Source organism: Chionomys nivalis, chromosome 5, assembly GCF_950005125.1.
Source record: "Chionomys nivalis chromosome 5, mChiNiv1.1, whole genome shotgun sequence".
NCBI classification, from domain to species: Eukaryota; Metazoa; Chordata; class Mammalia; order Rodentia; family Cricetidae; genus Chionomys; species Chionomys nivalis.
Genome location: NC_080090.1, coordinates 80,491,664 through 80,515,868, shown reverse-complemented (window position 1 = coordinate 80,515,868; position 24,205 = coordinate 80,491,664). Strand labels below are relative to the sequence as shown.

General features: G+C 41.4%; 1 protein-coding gene across 3 annotated transcripts in view; it reads right to left on the bottom strand.

Moving 5' to 3' along the window:
• Nek7 (NIMA related kinase 7) overlaps positions 1-24,205 on the bottom strand; it is a 130,746-nt gene that overhangs the window by 61,393 nt on the left and 45,148 nt on the right. For all 3 annotated transcript variants that reach the window (XM_057770473.1, XM_057770475.1, XM_057770474.1), the window contains exon 2: positions 15,587-15,671. In XM_057770473.1, the coding sequence (XP_057626456.1) occupies positions 15,587-15,643 (57 nt within the window). In that variant the 5' untranslated portion in view covers positions 15,644-15,671. The remainder of the gene's footprint in view (positions 1-15,586; positions 15,672-24,205) is intronic.

The window sequence follows — 24,205 nt, the reverse complement described above, 5'->3', positions numbered from 1 at the left end:
TTTTGGCAGTTGAGGGATGAACTGCCACCAAGGATTAGGTTGATATGGCCTGAGCATTAGACACTTCATTAGACGTAATCTGTTTAACAGTGGGCAGTGTATGTAAGCTTCACAGCCCATTTGCGGCACCTTTCTCCCCCCATGGCCTTTCTTCAAAGGGCAGTGTGGGTGAGTGACAGCTTGTCTCATCTGCTCCCATGTCCTGTCATGGAGTGAGGATGTGGAGAGCTGACATGAGAAGGAACATAGCTGCACATCGCCAACTACCCTTGGGTCTCACTATCTCACCGCAATCTGTATAAAAATAAGCGTGTGTGAGATGAGCGCTCCTCGAGGAGAGCCCAGACAGGTCAGCACCACTCTCCGGTCTGATCATTTGACACTGGATTCAAGGCCACGCTTCATTTTGTGAACCAGATGCCACTGTTGATAGAATCATATTATTGCTTTAAAAAAGGATATCAAGTGAGTCCCAATAAAGAACTATTTTTGGGAGTTGTGATATCTTTAAATGTCGTCCAATTGCCCGTCTCCTTACATGTACATACATTATACATGCATATGTACATACTTACTAGTTTAGCATGTTGAATTGTCCTAGGAATAACAAGATTTAGGGCAGTATGAATTAGAAGCCAGGTGAAATCACTTACACTGACTTTGCTGCTCTAGGCTTGGAGTGAAAAAGGAATCTCACTCTCTTCCAAGGTGCACAACAGGTACCACTTACAGAGTCTTCGACTTTCATCGGAGTAAAACCTGACTTTGTTTCCTATCACTGCGAACTGCTGGATACCTTATGTGGGAGGGGCCTGTAACATCACCTGTGGATCCTGGCCATGGGCCCCAGCCACAGCTGTGCTACAAGCTTTGGCCTCCCCGGGGCTTTGCACTCGCCTGTTCCCACACCTTCTGGATCAATTTCCTTGCATGTGGCAAACCACAGCTGTCTCTGCAACTTAATTCCCCCGTTAGCCCCTATAAAACAACCATCTTCAGCTCTTTCAGGTCGCTTTATTTCTGGGGTCCTGCCTTAGTGGCTCTCGAGCAACTGAAGCAGCCATCCTGACAGTAGCCATTCAGTTCAATAAAGTGTTCTACAAACTCAGGCCCTATGCTAGATTCTAGATCAGCAGTTCTCAACCCATGGGTCATGACCCCCATAGGTGCCACATATCACCTGCATATCAGATATCCACATTATGATTCATAACAGTGGCCAAATTACAGTTATGAAATAGCAACAAAGTGCTTTTACGGTTGAGGTCACCATAACATGAGGAACTGTAATAAAGGGCTGCAGCATTGGGAAGGGTGAGAACCTCTGTTCTAGTTCATACTTGCTTTTGATTGTTTGCATGTACATGGATCTCCTGCTATACAATGATTTTTCAAAAGCAAAGGCCAAGACCAAATTCTTAGTTTGTAAGCGGAGGCCAGGAAGAAGAGAACTCTCTAAGAGAATATACGGGAACACTCTGCGTGAATGGAAAGTGTCAAGCACAAGGCGTGCACTGAATTAAGACAGGTTCTAGTTACTGCCTAGTAGAGACAGCAGGACAGTGTAATGAAAACGAATACCACATTTGCAAACCTCTGTGTCTCAGAGCCTTCCAATAGGTGAGTTCGAGAAATTTCCTCCATCCCACCTATTAATAGAGACTTTAGTAATAAATTGTGGTCCTTGTTGGGCGGAAAAGCACTGAACACTACACTTCAAGCCAACCTTGATGGAAAGCCTGGCTAACCACAGACTTATAAAAGTCTACCGTGTTTTCACAGCACTCACTGGAACAGGTTCTGGTGTTCAGCAGGGCTAAGCTCAAAGCCTAGTTTCCAGTTTCATTCTGAGCTGGGTGTGTGTTCATTTCCACTGCTAACTTGCCTGGTCTAGAATCATCAGGGAAGGATGTCTCAGTGAGAAACGTCTAGAGTATACCGCGCAATGGGCATGCCCGGCAGGGCTTCATTTGGTTAACTGAGGTGGGAGTCCCACTCTGAATGTGGGCAGCACCATTTCACAGGCTGGACCCTGGGATGAATGAAGAAAGAGAGAGGGAGATCAACAAGAGAATCTGTCTCAGCTTCTTACCTGTGGGTGCCATGGGACTATCCCTTCAAGTTCCTGCCATCACAGGCACTGTGAACGAAATAATCCCTTTGTCCCTACACTCCCTTTGTCAGAGTACTTTAATCATTTCACCAGAAAAGAGAAAAGAAAACAAGCCATCCAGGTCCATCCTCTATTTCATATAAAATAGGAGGGGAGGCTACCTCAGAGAACTGCATGTGGGCGAGCGATGAACATGAAGCACCTTGGACAGAACGTGCATCCCACAAGGGCTAGGTGTCCTTTGAGACCCTCCCTTCCCCAGGACAGTGATCAGAGAAAAGGCTGCAGCACCTCCCTCTCCTGGCTGTGTTCACAAACCCTCAAGCACTGCTTCTTCCATCTCCATCTTGGATCCTTCTTTATCTAGGTCACCAGAAGAGGCTGGCTAGATGTTCCTGTGCTCCGCCTATGCGGTGGCATACTCAAGAGCTGTTCCAAGCATCTCCTGGTACTGAGCTGGGTCTTACAACAGGGATATTCATCACCACGTGGGTCATCCTCCCAAGTGATGAATGAAAACAGCCAACTCCCTTGGTGAGAAGACCACCTGGGGCAGCACAGGACATGTAACTGTCGCCTTTCTACCCAAAATTCTTTGAACACTTGATAAAACGGTATGAAATTTATAGTGTCTTTGGTGGCACTTAGTCTATATTGGAATATGCTTACAACAGTTAGAAATCACAGGCTCAACAACAGAATTGTGGTCATGACCCATTAGCCGGGTGTACCATTGCATGTTCTTCACGACAAACGACATGGAGAAGATCTCAGAAGTTCAGCACATAGGGTCTTTAAAAAGGACTTCAGGCCCCATGTAATATTTGCAAACACTCATTTTTGGAAGAAACCTTAAAATACAACTAATATGAGTAAGAAATGCATGGCTGTATAAAGTGATTTTCAATATTATTTTCTGTCTAGTCAACATCCACAACTCCTTAATTAATGGACAAAAAAAAACCTGATTTTGGAAGTATTTAATATTATTTTCATTGTAAATTATTAATTTTAGACTGTTTGTGTATGTGTGTGTACTCAAAGGCAATTATCTGAAAGAATTCTTAGATCCCAAAACGTCATATACAAAATCATATATACAACTAAGAAATTAAACTCTCAAGTGAAAGAAGCTTTTCCTATGTTAATGTTCTGAGCTCTCTCGCTGGCACGTCTCACTGACCTGGAGGACTCAAGTAATAATCTTATGAACTACAGAAATCATGGTCGTCTTCTCTACTTAAGCTGTGTTTCCTTCACATGAACACCTTTCGGTTTTAAAATAAAATGCATTCTGTATGATACTGGCTCTTATTTAAATAATTATTAACTTCCTAGGATTAAATTAATTTGTATAATTTGCTTTAAAGTTTGAAGGCAAGGACATGTACTGAGCAATAGATGATCGGGGCAAACATCCTAATGATAATTCTCTATGGAGGAATTAGAAGAGTTACAGCATTAACTCCCTGGAGAGAAAATTATGTCCTCATATTCCTTGAGGTATTACAATGATGCACTACAGAAGCCAGAATTAAGTGCAATATTTAACATCATTAATACGGTTTTTATCATTGTTGCAAACTCCTCTATTGTTTTCCACTTTACTACTTGCTTTAAGCAATGAATTGGTTTATATTTTATATTTTTATATATTTATATATATATTTATATTTTATATTAATGTTATTAATATATTTATATTTTATATTAATGTCAAATATCTGCAAAACTGAAAACTGACAAGATACTAAAGTCCATCAACGTTCCTTTTGCGGTGATGTTTATGCTGTGATCACTTGTTATCTGAAGCACACAGCTCATCTCCAAATCATACAAGTAAGAACCCCTCTTCCGACGTATCTAATATAATTCTAACATATATTTCCCTCAGATCTCACTGGAAACCATAAGAGAAAAACACAACGGCATGCAGAGCATCAGTGTCCAACTATCTGGGCTTCTCCATTTAAAAGAGTATCTTCCTAAAATTTTTTTATTTCAAACACCACCCATCCCTAAAGTCCTCTAAGAACAATAGACAACATCTGTTTCTAAAAGAAATATGCCATTTCTCACTCTAAATAGATGTACTAATTTAAATAGGAGAGGAAAATGAGTGACAAACACATGCAAATATATAACTTAATATTATGAGATCTGGTATTTGTGGTATTTGATCACCATCAGTTGTATTACCCACTATAATAATTACTACATCTAAATGACTGAATGAAAATTATTGCAGCTCTCTTAAGTTACCATGAGCAAGACAATTAAAGCCAAATGCACTCCCATCTTCCTCACTTTACCAGCTACATCTAATAAAAACATAGTGTAAAAGAAAAAGCTTGTAATAAAGCAAATTCAGAGCAAAACAGATTGTCTTTCAGACTGATCATTTATCCCACCAATACTGATGAGGGAAGTTAAACAAAAAAGAACCATTTAATACTGTGACAATAAAAAGACAACACCTACCTGGCAGTATTTGCTATTTACTCTGCAAATTTACACACTATGCAGAGAAACGAACCTATTTCAAGGAATCACAGTTTTAGATTACACGACGGAGGGATGATCTTGCTGAACATGAAACCTTTATACTGAGATTAAAAGACAATCTAGATGTAGAATTCAGTGTCAGAGTACTGCTTTAGCATGTGCCTGTACCTGGGTTTGATCCTCATCAATAGAAAACAAAACAAAACAAAACAAAAAGATTAAGTTTGATGTCTTCAAGAGACAGCAAACAGGATACTAGAGCATATATGGGCGACTGTGTTAAGAAATAAGGTTAAGCCAGTACCAAGCCGTTTTCAGTACTGTAGCTCTGTAATAGAGTTTGAAGTCAGGGATGGTAATGCCTCCAGACGATCCTTTATTGTATAAGATTGTTTTGGCTATCCTGGGTTTTTTGTTTTTCCATATAAAGTTGATTATTGTCTTCTCCAGATCTGTGAAGAATTTTGATGGGATTTTGATGGGGATTGCATTGAATCTATAGATTGCTTTTGGTAGAATTGCCATTTTTACTATGTTGATCCTCCCAATCCAAGAGCAAGGGAGGTCCTTCAGAAGTCGACCAATGGAATAGAATAGAAGACCCTGACTTTAGCCCACAAACCTATGAACACCTGATTTTCGATAAAGGAGCTAAAAGTATACAATGGAAAAAAGAGAGCATCTTCAACAAATTGTGCTGGCAAAACTGGAAGTCAATCTGTAGAAGAATGAAAATAGATCCATATCTATCACCATGCACAAAACTCAAGTCCAAATGGATTAAAGACCTCAATATCAGTCCAAACACACTGAACCTGATAGAAGAGAAAGTGGGAAGTACTCTACAATACATGGGCACAGGAGAACACTTCCTACGTATAACCCCAGCAGCACAAACACTAAGGACATCATTGAATAAATGGGACCTCTTGAGACTGAGAAGCTTCTGTAAAGCAAAGGACACTGTCACTAAGACAGAAAGGCAACCCACTGACTGGGAGAAGATCTTCACCAACCCCGCAACTGACAAAGGTCTGATATCCAAAATATACAAAGAACTCAAGAAATTAGACCGTAAAAGGTTAATCAATCCAATTATAAAATGGGGCACTGAGCTGAACAGAGACTTTTCAACAGAAGAAGTTCAAATGGCCAAAAGACACTTAAGATCGTGCTCAACTTCCTTAGCAATCAGGGAAATGCAAATCAAGACAACATTAAGATACCATCTTACACCGGTCAGAATGGCTAAAATCAAAAACACCAATGATAGCCTCTGCTGGAGAGGTTGTGGAGAAAGGGGCACTCTCATCCATTGCTGGTGGGAATGCAAACTTGTGCAACCACTTTGGAAAGCAGTGTGGCGGTTTCTCAGGAAAGTCGGGTTCAACCTACCTCTCGACCCAGCAATACCACTATTGGGAATATACCCAAGAGATGCCCAAACATACAACAAAAGTATATGCTCAACTATGTTCATAGCAGCATTGTTTGTAATAGCCAGAACCTGGAAACAACCTAGATGTCCTTCAATGGAAGAATGGATGAAGAAAGTATGGAATATATACATATTAGAGTACTACTCAGCAGTAAAAAACAATGACTTCTTGAATTTTGCATACAAATGGACGGAAATTGAAAACACTATCCTGAGTGAGGTAAGCCAGACCCAAAAAGAGGAACATGGGATGTACTCCCTCATATTTGGTTTCTAGCCATAAATAAAGGACATTGAGACTATAATTCGTGATTCTAGAGAAGCTAAATAAGAAGGTGAACCCAAAGAAAAACATATAAGCATCCCCCTGAATATTAACCTTCATCAGGCGATGAAAGAAGACAGAGACAGAGACCAACATTGGAGCACTGGACTGAAGTCTCACGATCCAAAGGAGGAACAGAAGGAGAGTGAGCACGAGCAAGGAACTCAGGACTGCGAGGGGTGCACCCACACACTGAGGCAATGGGGATGTTCTATCGGGAACTCACCAAGGCCAGCTGGCCGGGGACTGAAAAAGCATGGGACAAAACCGGTCTCGCTGAACATAATGGACAATGAGGACTACTGAGAACTGAAGAACAATGGCAATGGGTTCTTGATCCTATTGCACGTAATGGCTTTGTGGGAGCCCAGGTAGTTTGGATGCTCACCTTAATAGACCTGGATGGAGGTGGGTGGTCCTTGGACCTCCCACAGGGCAGAGAAACCTGCTTGTTCTTTGGGCTGAGGAGGAAGGAAGACTTGATTGGGGGAGGGGGAGGGAATGGGAGGTGGTGGCGGGGAAGAGGCAGAAATCTTTAATAATTAAATAAATTAATTAATAAAAAAAAAGAAATAAGGTTAAACAGATAAGCATGATGAAATCCCCTTGAGTTGTCTGACAAGAATGAGGGGTTTGGAATCTAATCATTGAAGCACCATGCTGTGTTCTGGGACATACTGTGCTGATCCCTAAGGATGCTGTGTGGGAAAGAGCCTGGGAGGCAGGATGAGTGGAGTATAGGCAGAAAGGCATGGGCTGTGCCTGGAAGCAACAGCAACATGAAGAATAGGTAAAATCGGGAGGGTCCAAGAGATCTTCCAACGCAGATGAGGACCGAGAAGCAAAGAGACAGCAACATTACTGACTTTGGGCTTGAGCACAATATGGGCAGTAATCTCATTTACTGAGATAAACTAGACTAAGTGAGAAAGTTTGTAAAGAAGATAAACAATAAAAATATAACAAATAAAAATGTTTGATATAGCAAAACAAACAAGCAAATGACAGAAGCCTGTGGCCGAGACAGTTACCAGCATTAAATATGGAGGCACAGGCCCATTATCCCCGCATGTGGACAGTAGCATAACAGTGGACGCAAGGGGATCAGCCTCAGCTACACATAGCAAGCTTGGGGATCGCCTGGGATACATGAGACACTGTCTCAATAAGCAAACAAGAGGACACTGTTCCTAAAGCTGTATTCTTATTTGTGCTAGATACAAGAGAGTTTTGCCTGCAGACATGGACAGGCATCGCATGGGTGTCTGGTGCCCATGAGGCCTAAAGAGGACACTGGATTCCCTAGAACTCGCATTAGAGTTGGCTGTGAGCCACCATGTAGGAGCTGAGAACTGAGCTGGGTCCTCTGCAAGAGCAGCAAGTAGTGCTGGAGTCATCTCTCCAGCCCCAAGAAGACAATTATTGACACTATGCTGCCACTGTCATCTTCATCAATGCTAGCGTTTAACCAAGGTGAACTATTGCCAAGCAATATACAAGAAGAAAGCTGCATATCGACTCTATGGGGCAAACACTATTCTAATTTATTGAAGGGAAAACTGAGGATGGGAGACAGTAAAATATCTCGCCCTTTATAGAAAGCGATAGCACCAAAACCTGAATCCCAGACAATTTTACATCAGAACTCACGCTACACACGCATAGTGAACAGTCTCCATTTCCTTCCAGTTTCTAAATACAAAATCACACTGCTGATATCTGGGGAATATGCAGAGAGATCAACCCCGGGATCTTTTATCCTTGATTGTTTGAAAAGGAATCCTTCTCTGGAGCTCTGGCTGCCCTTAAGTTGACCATGGATCGAGAAGTCAAGTTCAGCTTCGGCCTCTTGGGATTATATACGCATGTGCCACCAAGCCCAGCGCTACTGCCTCTACACATTAAATGTTATTTGGAATGTCTACCACAGAATGATTAGTCTTATTCTAGAAAAGCTTCAAGCATTGAAGAGAAATCTGAAGTACAAATTGAGCACTGTGAGGCGCTAATTAGTGAACCACATGAAAATCATAGGTCTTAAGTAAAACTGTATCTTATTTTGTTGGAAAAAATAACTTTACTGTTTAAGTAAACACATAGCTCTAAAGAATTCCGGGATATTTTCAATTATTAAAGTCATCCTCAAAAGTATAGATATTTCATGGTGGTGATTCCTAAAGACATGTTTTTGAACTCAGCTTCAAAGCCAGTCTGATGACTACAGGCTTCATCCTTACCCGCATCTCTTGAATGACTTCAAACTCCAAGAGGGCAGAAAAGAGAATCCCAGCCCTTTAGACCCTCCACGTGTCCTTTGAAATATGAGGGATGTGCGCTCCTAAGTGTGTAAACATGAATTATCAATCTAAAATCAAAGAGAGCTCAATCATATTCTAAATATGTTGTAATCACTTCTCATTTGGACAGCCTTCTTGTTATTGGATAACTCAATAAAATAACTCTAAGCAACTGAAATTCACATAATGTAACATAAAACACTTTGATCCATATTGAACTGGAGAGGTTAAAATGAAACTTTCCATTAGAGATACTTACTCACTCAACAATCATTTGCTGATTACAAATCATCTATCATTCATTAATATAAAAATAATACATAAATGAGAATAAGCGAGGCCTTACCAAGCCTATAATTCTAGCTATGTGGCAGGTCGAGGCAGGAGATTTTTTTCAAATTCAAGACATGCATACACTGAAGAGTGAGGTAAAAGCCAGCCTGGGCCAGTTAATGAATGCCTGTCTCTAAAAAAAAAAAAAAAAAGAACAAAGGACCGGAGCTGCCTATAATACAGTAAATACAATGTTTGCCCAGCATGTGCGAGGTCCTTTTCAATCCCCAGTACAGGGGTGGGGTTTTAGAAACAGGAAGAGAGAAGAACTATATAAAATATGTATGTATGTGTCTGTCTGTCTGTCTGTGTGTTGGTAACAAACTTACTAGTATAAGGAGTCACCCATAATTACTGTTATTCACAGAGTGATCTTTTTACTGTCTTCTAAATTATCTACTTCCTCTATTATAATATTTCCCTTAGAGCCTCGATCATTAAAACCATAATTCACAGTAATATAAAACATAAAGAGCGAAGCTCACTAGGTCTCATCAGTGACCACATATTCTTGACAACCACCTGAGCCCTTACACTGAAGATGAATGAAAACATGTGGGTTTCACGATATGGCTGAATCAGAGTTTATGACAGAGATGTCGATGTCGGAGATGCACTGGAGAAGCAAAAGGAGACCAGATGGTGCAGATCTTTAAAGTCATATACAAATGTAGAATTCACCCCGAACCACCAAAGTCAGAAGAAATAAGAAAAGGAATAAAATACAGTGTGCAGTGTTTTTTTTTTTTTTTTGGTTTTTCGAGACAGGGTTTCTCTGTGGTTTTGGAGCCTGTCCTGGAACTAGCTCTTGTAGACTAGGCTGTACAGTGTGCAGTTTTAAAAACTGATTCTTACTGCAATGGAAAGAAGCAACCTGAAATTATGAAGTGACTACAATGTAGGTCATAGCAATAACAAATAAAGGAAGGAAGGAAGGAGGGAGGGAGGGAGGGAGGGAGGGAGGGAGGGAGGGAGGGAGGGAGGGAGGGAGGGAGGGAGGGAGGGAGAAAGAAAATAAAAATGGAGAATGTGAGAAGTTGCATATATAATGTGGGAAGTGCTGAAGATAGTTATTTAAAACATTATTTAAAAGTTGATATTTGTAAAGAAAAAAGATGGGCTGATTATCCTGGCTCTAAAGAAATTCCCAGTAAACCACAAGGATGACCCCCAGCTAAGACCCTAAGCAATAGAGGAGAGGGTTCCCAAACTGGCCTTGCCCTGTAGTCAGACTGATGAATATCTAAAATATCACCATAGAACCTTCATCCAAAAACTGATGGAAACAGAAGCTGAGACCCACATCGGAGTACTGAACTGAGCTCCTAAAATCCAGTCAAAGAGTGGGAGGAATGAGAATATGAGCAGAGAGGTCAAGACCATGATGGGTTCACCCACTGAAACAGTCTACCTGAGCTAATGGGAGCTCACCAACTCCAGCAGGACTGGGAAGGAACAAGCATAGGACCAAACTAGTCCCTCTGAATGTGGTTGACAGTTGCAGGGCCGGGGCAGACTGAGGGGTCACTGGCTGCGGCACCAGATTTATCCCTACTGCATGTACTGGCTTTTGGGAACCTTTTCTCTTTGGATGGATACCTTGCTCAGCCTAGATATAATAAGGAGTGCCTAGGACCTTCCCCCAAGCAATGTGCCTTACTTTCTCTGAGGAGTGGAAGGGGATGGGGTGGGAGTGTTAGGTAGACAGAAGGGGAGGGGAGGAGGGAGTGGGAACTTAGATTGGTATGTATAATGAAAAAAGATAGTTTGCTTTCTTTTTTTTAAAAAAAGGGCTGATTTGAAACTACATTTGTATTTATTAAAAACTACTAATTAAATGGCTATTGAGTGTAAATCAGACTAGTGACACAGCTTACAGTCTAAGACAAGAAAAACAATGAACAGAGTTAACAAAGATTAACGAAGTTAATTAACAAGTTAACAACGATTCCATGGAAATATATGCCAACGAAGGTGTATTATATGGTTAGGAAGGCTCAGTTTTCACTTAGTGCTAAGAGGTCTCTCTCTCTCTCTCTCTCTCTCTCTCTCTCTCTCTCTCTCTCTCTCTCTCACACACACACACACACACACACACACACACTTCAAGTATATATATGAATATATACTTGAAAATGATGAATAGCAGATGAGAAATCACAGAAAAGCCCTAAGCAAGCATAGCTTGACTGCCATTTTACAGTACAGATGGAAGGGGAGAAAAGGCCGCAGCAAGGTCAATGAAGAAACTATTACAATACAGCAGAATACGGTCCTGGTGAAGGAAAGGAAGAAGTAAAATCTCCCAGTCATAAAAATGTTTTACATATAGAGCTAGTGGTGCCTGATAAGTCAAACATAAATAAGAGGAAAAAGAGGATGGCAAGGACATTCCAGCATCAGTTGCAAGAAAGGTGACCTGGCCAGTAGTTGGGATTCAGGAGGTGAGAGGTAGGATAGCTAGGAGGCAAATACTCAGAGATCAGCTAGAGACCACAGCTTTAATGGACGGTGGGATCGGGAGGGCTGTTGGGCACATGAGTTGGGAAGAAACAGAATTCTAGGTTGCGATGACTCTGAGAGTCACACGCATGGAATTTTAAGACTGGAAGAGAGCCCAGGGAAAGAATACAAACGGACAAAAAGAGAAGTAAGAAGCCAGCCTGAGGGGAGGTCACTATTAAGATGTTCTAGAGGTAAGGACAAGAGAGGACAAAAGATAACTGGAAGTCAGGAGAAGGGAGGATTTCAAGGAATAGTGTCTTTTCAATTATTTTCTAATACAGTTGGTAAGATGAGGTCTGAGTAGCTCAGATGGTGAGAAGGGGTGGAGCTAATACAGGGTAAATTTAAGAAAAAGAAGAAATAGAGACTTGAAAATAAACATCACTTTCTAGAAAAGTCTAAACTAAGAAGGGGATAGTATAGGGTCTGGCTCTACTGAGCATTTTGGCAAGTGAGGGCAGGGTGGTAGTTCCAGCCCATAACTGGAGGCAGAACACCAGAGCACAGATTCCAGCTGGAAAATGTGTGACCCTCAGGACAGGACGTGTCAGCTGGGAGTGAGGTCAGGGGATGATAGTGTGAGGTTGGAGGGGAGAAGAAGAGCTAGAAGGCTAAAGGTGGGAGAGCTTGGGGAAACACCAGGAGGAAAGAACCAGAAGGCGGGAGAGCTTGGGGGACAGTGGGAAGCCTGGAGACTCGGGATGTGACCACGAATAAGCCTTACTGAAGCATCAGGCCGTGAAGCTCAGTTACGGCCAGATTGCCTTTCCTCAAAGCCGCTGTTGCAGTTTACCGCCTTGTGCCTACAGCTATAAAATCTCCAATAACTGAACGCTTGTGAGGAGTCTATACCACCTAAACCGCTATGAAGACTTCCCAAAGAATGTGCCGTATGGCAAACACCTTCACAGTCCCAATTCATCCACATAAGCAAAATGAGACTTACTGCTCAGGGAAGAAAAACGAGAGAGAGAGAGAGACAGACACACACACACACACACACACACACAGAGAGACAGAGAAAGACAGAGACATAGAAGGCAATACAGATCAAGACCACGCCCTTATGCTGTGAGACACCAGGGGGCGCTACCTTACTCCTGCCCACACAGTCAATACTTGTCAAACCCTGAACATGCAGCAAGGAGCGCTTCCCCAGTTCCTAAATGAACACTGGCTTGTGCTGCTGGGAGGCTGAAAAAAATGACGACCTCACATTGTGGTTGAAGAAGCCGACTCTAACATAGTGTCCTCATACTCTGCAACCTGTCAAAGTATGGGCTGTGTTCTACATACAACTCTGGTATATGTTCTTAATCACAAACAGCCCAAATATTATAATATTTCAAATTGTAAAAATAAAGACAGAAGCCCCCAGAACTCAAACTTCTCATCATTATTTAATTAATCTTAGAAATTCTTAGAATTGCACTGATAGTTGTTATAGAATTAATTTTAGGGTTATAAAGTAGATATGCAGAATAACCCTCCTCACTTAAAAACTAAAAACAAAAATAGTCACACCTTGTCATAAACCTCTACTAAAAAGGAAATATAAATTTCCATTTTAAAATTAATTGTCCCGTGCTATTTGACTTGCACTGTCCCCATTATCTATCGAGTATGAATTAAAGGAGGAAAAGGACAATCTACTGCTGGACAAGTAGAGACTTGAGTGCTGAAATATGGGAGAATCAAGTCCAATGCACTCACTGCTCTCTAGGTGGGAGTGCATGGTATCACGGGAGAAAGAAAAGAACAGGAACGCTAATGAAAACATTTGCCCTAACTTCATGAGAGCAGCAATAATGTAATAAATCCCACATTCTAAATCTTAACCACAAAGGGATTCCTACTGTACTGAAGTGAGAGCACACGTTATAGGCTCAGTATGGGTTTGCAGGCTCATCTCAACCAGGGAAAGGAAAGCCATGCTAGGAAGACAGGCTGTTTATCACGCCATCAGAATTGGTGTCTGACTTCTTTAGGTTGTGGTTTATGTCCACACTTCCATTAGCATTACAAAAGTAAAGGAGTCGCCGGGCTAACCATATGTTGCCATATCACCCCCATTATTCAGGCCAATGGTGTGGAACAAAACAAAGAGGGTTGTCAACCCTGGGCTGAGGCTGCCCTTCCCAGACTTTTAAAATGCCACCGAGAGCAGGAACATTTCTCAAAGACTTAATAAGCAATAGCGCCTATAAGCTCTTGTCAGGCAATCTTTCTTTCAGAAAATGGAAAGCTCTCCCTTCCCCCACACGCCACAAGGCAGCCAGAGCCTGGCTTGACACTTGCCTATTTCCAACAGGGAAAGCGGTCCAACCACACAGGGGCAGCAGCAGGAGGCAGAAACGAAAGGAACAGTGTGAAAAGAGATGCAGAACCGTTCCTATGATTCTGAAATTTAAACTGTGTGGCAGCCCAGTGCCTCATAAGAAAACACTTACTTTCATTTCTGCCTCCTACCGCCACCCCGACCTTTCCTGGTTGGTGAGTCAGTAGGAGGCAAAGGAAAAAAAAGTGATTTTTTTTTCTTTGAAGCACAGCCACAGTCAAAACTGTGAACTTCAAAATCACAACATGAACTGCCTAATTTTTAGAGGTGTTCTTTTATTATTTTTGCGAGGAACGGAGTAATACAAAACAATGGTGCCTCGCCGGAGGTTTGAGAAGGCACAGAGCTGGATATATCGACTACAGTTTACTTACAAGCTTGATCGCGGAACTTAAGACCACTGCAAAGTTACAGATGGGCTGGAGAAAGCCAATCCTAAAAGCAAATGTGTCCTTCCTCTATATGGCTTTTCTCGACACAGAAAATTCAAGAACATCGAACAAAACAATGCAATGTAAAAAAGTATATTAAGAACTAATTCAAACAGTCCTTTAAAGGATACCCTGTTGGGTTTCAAATCTGTATATAGCTGGGCCAGCCCTGCCACATGTAAAACATAGAGTTCCACAGGGTATCCAAAGTGATGTAGCCTTTCCCGTGAGATATTAACTTAATAAGGAGAGATAAGGGAAATCCCCATATGAGAAAAGTTAACAAACATAACTAAGATACAGGAGACATGGAAGACTGAGAATGACTATCAAATTTCCAGGGGAAGACCAGGAAATCTGACAGCCCTATGGTGGTGCCGCGCTTTAAATGGTCCTGGAAGAATGGACTCGGTTTTAAAAATGAGAACGCAAAAAGGGGGGTCAAAAGGGAGTGACTTCACGAGTCACGATGGCAGTCTTCTGTAGGTGGTATTTCTGAGCTGTGCTCCTGGGAGGAGGCAACAGATGCATTAGAACAAAGGGCAACCACAGATTCAGCAAGCTTGACGACCAATGTGGACACCACACGTACTAGCTTTGATATTCAGTGAACACTGGCGTCTCCTTATCACTAGCCCAAACCCACTCCACTACAATCTCACTTGAGGGAACTCCTACCAAGTACTCAATGCTGAGGATAACCTCTGAGCCAAAATGAGGGAATACCAGCAGAACACATGTGGGGCCTGCTGCAGAAGACCTCTAGAATACCACAGCCTGTGTGGAAAACAATGATAACGAAGGGCTACCTCCAAAAGTGAAGCTATACTGGGCTCTGCAGAATGTCTTAACAACAAATGACGGAAACTCTATGTTGAATTTCAATCGTATGGACACACTGTTTTACCAAGACGCCCTATCTACTTCATTTTACATTACAAAAAATAGGGAATAACATAACAAGAGAAACATTTCCAGAGAGACTGAGACCATAAGGGAAGCCAAGAGCAGTGAGCCAAAGTAGAAGTGGGTTCAAAATGCAGACATACTCCAAAACCTGCCTTTTCCTCTCTCCCTAAGTCTAGCAGTAACCCGCAGAGCCGAGAAGATGAAATTGTAAGGGAGAACCGGCCTCCCACCACATTCTATACTAAAGCTCGCATTCTAAAACACTCAGAAGCCAGTAATTCTGACTCCAGCTTGGAAATTGGAGATGAGCGGTTTGCAGCTACTTTACTGCAGCTCTAAATCTACTCACACCTTTAACAGAGAGATAAACGAATCCCACTTAATTAACTTACCTGTGGCTGGAACTGAGGAACGGGCGGCCCTTGCATTCCTTGTGGTTGTTCATCCATCGTCTGACTCAACCGGAACTTCAGAATCCTGCAAAACGGAAAGTTGAAACTTAAATCCTACAGTCATTACCAATTCAAGCGACTTCCAGAGGACCTGACACATGCCCCATACAGCACAGACCTGCAGCGTGCTGCGGAACAATGAGGACACCCTCCGCTTCCATTTCTGACACTAAGTCCAAACTCTGCTAGTCCACGAACATACACTGTCCCACCATTTCCATGTAGGTGGACAGAATCCCACGCTTGAGATGCCTTTTTCCTTTCTGTCTTCTCCCTGATAAATGTCTTATAAACTACTCATGAACTAGTTCCCTCCTGTAAGTTCCCTTGATGGTATTTTCAAATGTCAGGTGTTTTGTTCAGCCTTCTGCGTTTAGGTGGCTAAATGTCTGGGATTGTATTATGCAAAAAGAAACTGTTTTTCCTTATGGATACCCAACTGTAGTCTTTTTAAAGAGTGCCCTTCACCACCCCACTCTGCGGTTCTCTGATCCTTTGTGCTGTGTCAAGTGACTCGGTACCCAATCAGCACTCTGAGTTCACAGGGCGATGTCTGTTAGAGCACATAAAGATACTACTGGGCTGGCGTTACTCCTTGAACAGCTCTTTGCAGAAACTTCTTTAGATGTGAGTGCTCTCTGGATGGCTGAGAGTATATGAGGATAATGTGTAGGTTATACGAAGCTATATAAATGGCTTGAAATACATATGCCCTGATTTATATAGGGTTTATCAGAATACCATCACATCCTCTGCAAAGCAGAAGATCCCGAGTTCAATTGCCTGCCAGTACCATGGGAGCATGTATCTACTTCAGCTTAGCATCCGTTTCTGTTGAGAGACTCATTTGTCTACGCTTAACCCTCCTGTCACCGAGCACCTGCCTTACCTGTACTGCGGTGTTCAATGTGCATAGCTACCACCATACAGAATACAAAACTAAAGTATTATACTAACAATGCTTTATTATAAAATAATTTGGGGGCCTAAGACAAGGTTTCTCTACATAGTTTTGGCTGTTCTGGAACTTACTATGTAGACCAGGCTGGTCTAAAACTCAAAGAGACCCACTTGGCCTCTGCCTCCAGAATGCTGGGATCAAAGGTGTGAGCCATCATACCCAGCTGACTACAAAATCTCGAGAGTCAGGCATGGTGATGCATACCTGTGAATCCTAGCACTTGGGAAGCTGAGGCAAGATGATCACTGTGTGTTCCCGGCCAGACTGGGCTATACGGTTTGTTATATTAAATTCTCTCTGAGAGTCAGGGTCAATATTAGCAAACTAAAAAGCCCCAACAGCACTTTTTTTAAATTTGAGATTATTTAATACTGAAAAGTATTATGTAGGACTTTTATTATCAGACAGCTTGATTGAGCCAGGAAAACAGTGAAAAGTCCTGCTTTAGTGTTACAGTGTCCTCACCATACACACTGGTAAGTGACAGCACCTAAGTGAACGCAAGTAGGAGAAAATGAAGCCAAGGCAAAGGAACTCAGAACTGAAAAACCTAAGGTTACCTAATCAATAATCTGCCGACAAACAAGCGATCTCCTGAAAACAAAAATCCATATGATATGTTAAGCTTCAGCACGCAAGCAAAAGGAACAAAAAGCGACATAATCTTCTTTCCTCAGGTCTACCATGGTTTAGTGGGTCACTGGGTGCTTTGTCATTGTGTTCATTGTGTATGTGCATGCATGTTCCTGTCTATGAGCACGGGTCTGTGTGGGCCACATCAAGCCTGTGGAGATCAGAGGACAACCTTGGGTGTGGGACCCCCGTCCATCTTGTTTGAAACAAGGTGTTTGCCAAGTTAGTTAGCCAGAGCTTCTCCTGTCTCCCCTTCCCTCTCTTGCTGCGAGACCTCTGGGATTGTGTGAACTCTGGGGATCTGAATGCTGGTCTTCACGCTTGTGTGACAGGTGCCTTATCCACTTAGTCAGCTCCCCAGCTATTGTGCATTTTTATTACATATTTTACCTGCATAACTGAAATAAAACACATATTAATATGTGGAATATATTTAGCATATATTTGAACTTCTAGATTACAAAGGCTAGATTTCAGACGCCTATGTTGTCTACTGCATTTCTATCGCTCGGTTCAATGTCTGGCATAAATAGGTAGCTGAGCGGGAATACACATGTGCTTGTCACAATGACATCAAGTGATTATTGATACTAAGTATAAAGTTAATAATGAAAAAAATTGCCAGATTCAACTAATTTGTAGTTAATCTTTAAGCCAACAAGAAAATTGCTGTTACTAGAAGATGTTCATTGAGTTACACTTTAAATGATGAGCAGGAAAAATTAACAAGGTTTAAATGGGAGCCAGAGAAGGAAAATAACACATCAAAATGCAAAATAAGCAGAACATCTTTTACATAATTTCAAATTAAGGCTGGTGGGTGATGGAGGATTACTGTCAGAGCAAAGGATTGCTGAGAGGAGAAAGAACTTCACTATCCAGCCAGTGTGTGAGAGTACAAGTCTTTAATAATCTCAGCACTCTGGAGACAGGCAGGAAGACTTTCAGCCTGTTCTACATAGTGCGTTCCAAATTAGCCAAAAAATAAATAGAGTTCACTATGCTTCAAAGATAATATGACAAGCAAGAAGTCCAGTTCACAACTACTGCAAACCCATATAACGAACAAGATGAGCTTCAGTAAGACAAGACCTTCACTAGCCTCAACGACACTCCACACTACTCCCAAGCAGTGTGAACTGTACTGAGCCTTGAGTTGATCTTAAAGCATCTCTCCTCTTTCCTGTGAATGTTTTCACAGTAACCATTATTCTCTACCAAACACTGGATTATTCCCAAACTGGAAATTTCTGTAATAACTACACTTTCTTGTTGTATCAGTCTATGGCTTTGGTTTTGTTTGTTTATTTATTAAAGCATAAGGAATGGTCGCAGTTTGGAAGATCTCAGTAAATCTATGAACTCTGAATACTATTCAAATGTGATCCCTGCCAAATTTGTGTCTTTCCTAAGCTCTGAGCTACAAATGCCTGTAGCCAGCTGGGCTACAGACGCACGCCTTTAATTCCAACACTGGAGATGCGGAGGCAGGCGGATCTCTGTGAGTTCCAGGTCAGCCTACAGAGCGAATTCTAGGACAGTCAGAGACCTATGTAGGTAGACATACCATGTTTCAAAAGTAACTAAATAATAGTTATTTTGAATTTTATTATTGGCACAAATTATGTTAGTAGTTTGCCTTCATAATAACTTTCAAGAAATAGCTACAAAAATTTCTCAGAATAATCACAAGCTGTCAATCATCCTAACATTAAAATGGTGCTCCAAATCTAGCAGCTGTCCCACTTCTTCAAACACCTGCAAGAGCACTCCGCCTGGAGGTGACTGATTTCTTGGAGGTGACTGTAATTTACCCAAGTAGCATTTTATCGTCATGACACATCATATTCAAAGACATGTCATCACAGCTTCAGATTTGATAATATACTCATTTTCACTTCATCTCGGTCAATTCGTGTTGGGTAATTTTTGTTAAGTCTCAATGACTGAGGTGCCTATTTAGCATACCAAAACTGACCTGGCAAAGGTTCTCCCAGCATCCCTCAGTCCCTGCTAGTTACCTAGTATGTGGGGGGCATACCCTGCACCCTACCCTGAACTCTCCAGCCCAAACACTGGGCGGCCCTCCCCCAAGTTGCCCTTCCCTATATAATCCAATAATTTTGGTTGGCCGGATCATTCTTATGCACCCTTTATTGTCCTGACTCTCCCTTCTCTCCCCTCTGTTTCTACATAGCTCAGACTCTGACTCTGGACTCTTCCAGATGTCCCTACCCTGAGCTTTTTCTCCTTCACATCTACAATAAACCTCTTCCTCCACTTTACCTAGGGGCAGTCATGTCCTTCCTTTTAATTCTGTTTTTTCTTCAGTTTGGAGGAGTGAGCTCATGTCTGGTAAGCAAGTGCTCCCCTAGTGAGACATGTGTCACCAGCCCCAATCAAGAGCATTATTAAGTAAAGCTCACATTTAAAAAATAAAGCTTACAGCTATATAGCAGATAAAGGATACAAAGAGCAGTACATTTCCCCACTGTGCTGATAATGTCTTTGTAATAAACATAAAAGCATTTGATCATGACAACCACTTAAGAGGATCTTAAGGACCTGACCATATCTCCTATGCTTCTGTCCACAGACTGTGCCCTCAACACTTTAACAAGAGCCGCTTTGGTCAAAATATCTAAAATCTAAAGCTGGAGAGATGGCTCAGGATACACAATCACGAGAAGCGAAATTCGAATCTCAACACCCACACAATCCCAGTGTCTCCTGCCTGCCTGAATTCTAGTTACAAGGCAGAAGAAGAATCTCTGGGGCTTGCTGGTTTCCATCCTAGTTGAGGAAAGGCCAGCCCTACATTCAGATAGAGATCCTGCCTCAAAGAAAGAGGCGGAATGATAAAGTGGAGGACAACGGATACCCTTTCCTGAACTCTATGCACATGTGAAAACACCCACCCATGCGGGCATGTACACGTGCTCACACGCACACGATCCTATTTTAAAATCTGTAATCTATCCAGTTATTTCTCTCATTACTTTTCCTGGTCCTCCCTGTTCTAAAGCTATCTAAGATTGACGTTTTATCTCTGAGATGCATCTCTGACGTCCTCTCTCACAATAGCTTAGCCCCTTCCTTCTTGCTACTTTCCATGAACACTGAACTCTCACCTCCTGTCCCTGAAACCTGCTAAGCATTCTCTGGCATCAGAACCTGCTGTTTGCTACCCTCTGGGTTCAGAATTCCCCAACAGCTGGCTCAAATTTGTAATTATATTGCTGTGTTTCTTGGGTTTTTTTTTTTGTTAGTTTTTTACTGTTGATCACTGCTATTATACTGCAAACAACTCAAGGGCAGGAGCAGGAGCTCGGCCATTTTTGTTCCTTACTTTATTCCTCAGACATTACTTGATATAAAGTAAGCATGGCAGCATCTAGTGACTGAATGAAAGCTGAATGGTAATGGGGATGAGGACAGATTTTAGTCTTGCTTCTTAGTTTATCATTATATATTTGGGACTTGTGAATGATTAGATTTGTCTGGGAGTAGAAAGGGAAAGTTATAATTGATTGCAAGATTTTTTCCTAGGAGGAAATAGCATATGGTGGTACCACCAACCAAGTAACAGATGGGAAGTGGAAACAGGGTGGGTGTCAGAAGAGTAGAGGAGAGGGCGGGAACAATACAGAAAGACCTTACCGTGAATTATTAAAGTCGTGCATAAAAGCCCTTGCAGAGAATCTTTGGAGATGCAGAGGTCAATATATTGTCTTGCAATTTTCAAAGCATTGCTATTTATTACTATTAGCTAAGACCTTTTCATGCGGTTGAAAGCATCCCTTTTCTGTGAACTGAAGCTCTCTGAAAAAGCCATACCTATGCCGAAGATTAGTCTGACGAGAAGTTCCTGATTGCCCAGGGATGGAATGTTGTCGCCAATGAGAGCCATTCCATCCATTTCTGTCTCTAAGCTAACATGTCTTTTGTCTATCAGGTAAAACTTTTGAAATGTGTTCTTAGCAAAGCAATACCTTCCACCAAGCCAAAAGCTAACTGCGAGGAGTTAGTAGAGGAAATGGGTAGGAGTTTCTCCGGCTTTGTTTCAATCTGCCTACCACCTGTCTCCACCAGAGCACCGGTGCCGAATGCACTGATTTACGGCTGATTTACGACTGTCATTATTCTGTGACTAGAGAGTGCACGCAACCATTTTCACCATAATACGTATCATCCAGGGCAACCTGAATTCACGTCCCAGGCCAATGGTCACTCATCAGTCACTGGGGGTTAGGGGGTGAATTCAAGTCTGCCAGTGAGCTGACTTTAAATATGATCTTAACAAAATTATTAAATAAAACATAATACATCATAAAGCAATGCAGTTTACTTCATTGGCAATGTAACCACCTTATTGTCCATACTAAAATAATATTAATATCATTCCTTAAATAAAATATTTCCTTTTTCCCATATTTAACCAATTTATCAAAGGTATACAAACTAAAACCGTGAGACCATCATTAGCAAACTAAATCTCTATGGAACAACCAGAGTCACTACCCACTTTGGCGGAATTCTTAAGGACTGTGTGTGTGTATGTGTATGTATATATATATAAATGTATATACACACACATACACACCTACAAAATCCAAAGTGAATGTTATAGTTTAAAAGTCTGCATTGTACAAAAAAATAAATCAATACATGTTTCAAACCTTCTTAATAACACTTAAACAAAATACAAATTTGAAGATTAAGTTATAGAAATTTTGTAAAAGGAGACTTTGACTCTTTAGCACTAAGAGTGTTCAGCTAAATGGACTTATTTCCTTCATTACTTACCACGATAAAAAATATAAAAACTAGTCAATCTCAAAGTTCTTCTAATTCATCTTCACTTTCATTCAAAGTGAAAGTAAATCAGTTTTAACAACAAAGGTTACCTATGGAGTCTATTTTCAAAAATACCTTTTCCTGATCCTATCACATGCCCATGGTTTCCCAATGCAACGTACACTGTTCATAGAGGAAATGCGTGGGGATCCAAAGAGAGGTTTCAGAAAAGCAATTACAGGCTGTTTGCATTTTTGATTTTTCAGAATTCTAATGGGTTGTACATGGGAAAGACACGATCCAAATTTAAGCTTCCTTTTTTGAAATGAATTTTTCCCTTCGATCTTTGAGGTAATAAAATGTTTATTATCCCCTCACAATGTCCGCTATGCCTACATACCCAAATATTCTCTACGAACATTAAAAAATCGTTTTATTAAACGACAACTCTTACTTAAGAAGAATGAAATACAGAACAAAATGGGGAATAACTATGCTAAATAATAGAAGCATCCTTCCCCCATCCAAAGGACAATTATTGATCTAGCTATATAAGTGCACACATACACACACACACACGCACATGCACACACACGCACACGTGCACATAAATGTCAAGGGACATAATGGAAAATTTAAGATGACTGATCCTTGGCAGAATCTGAATTCTTAAATCCAGATCTAAATATTTTTCTTGGCCCCAAGTCACCATTCAACAGGAATATTCCTGACCTCACCCTCCTGTCTCCATTTGAGTGCGTGAGTCATCCAGTATTTCCCATAATGAAGCAAGTGACGCATCGACTTCAGCCAAGGCGAAGAGAGTCAGTGCTCAGAGTCAGCAATTCATTCATACATTGCTGCGCTGTAATGAGTTAAGTCTTGAGGAGATACTAGAATGTTTATCGAGCTTTTGAAGAGAATGATGGATGTTTCTAGAGCATCCCAGTCTCAAGAATTATGGTTAAGAACAGTAATTTATCAACAAACTTGGCTCACGCAGCCATTCTCCCTTTAAAGGAACTGGTGCTCTATGGAAAAAGTAGGAGGTTCCAGAGTTCGGGCTGGGAAAGTACAAGCTGAGCCTGAAACACCGTGTACCAGAAAACAAAGCTGTGTTCAAAGAACAATGGGGACATGTCAAAAGAAATGGAAGTCGGCTAGAAGGGAAGTGGACGGGATCCCTCTGACCACATTCGGACATTTGAGGAGCACATTGGGGTCCATTTAGTAAAACAAGAACTGGGATCCATAAGGACGTGCAAACAGTGGAGAAGCAAAGGCCACTCTTGACAACAGACTGCCATCAAAGTAACAATGGGATTTAAAATTCACTGGCTAGTGTAGAACAAATGAGGGTCAGCAAGGAACTGGGCTCCTTCCTCCAGAGTGCATCTCCTTTAGCTAGACGCACCATTCTAATAGGGACAGGTACCTTTAAGAAATGTGCTGCATTTAAGGCTGTGGGATGGCAACTATTTCAATGACCTTGCTATTTCTAGTTCACTTTGCAGCTCATAGGAAATTCACCTCCTAAAAACGCTATTTCCACAAGTCTGGATGCTGCAGAGCCCTCTACTAAGGAAGCCGCTTGAAAAGAAGGCATATGTGCACACACACACCACAAATCAAAATGTCTACTTGGAACAGCCCCAAACACAAAGGTTTAAAACTGCAGTGTAAGTGAGCATAACTGTTGGGCAGGAGGTCTGTGACTGGACGGTCACTCTCATTCTGATTTACAGTGAAGCAACCATTGTTCTCCAATACTGACTCTGACTCTGGTATCTTCTGCTAGTCATTGCAGAAGCCTTCTGCTGCCACACTCAACAGGGGACTGAGTTAGACATGCCAATCCAAGTGTAAGACAATAAAATCACAGGACCAGGAATGCCATGAATTTCAAAACATGTGACTCTTGTTGAACTCTTAACCCATGATTTTTTCATAAAACAGTATGTCATTCTAATTTGCTTTCAACCTAAGTGACACAAATATCTATCTAACAATCTATCTTTAGAAAGATAAGATATAAACATAAAAATACTATCTCTAATAGAAAATACAAATTTAAGCAATGATGAAAATACATATGTTGATACAAATTTCTATGTTATAAAAATCACAGGATATAGATATACATCAGTGTATCACCTTTCTAAAAGATA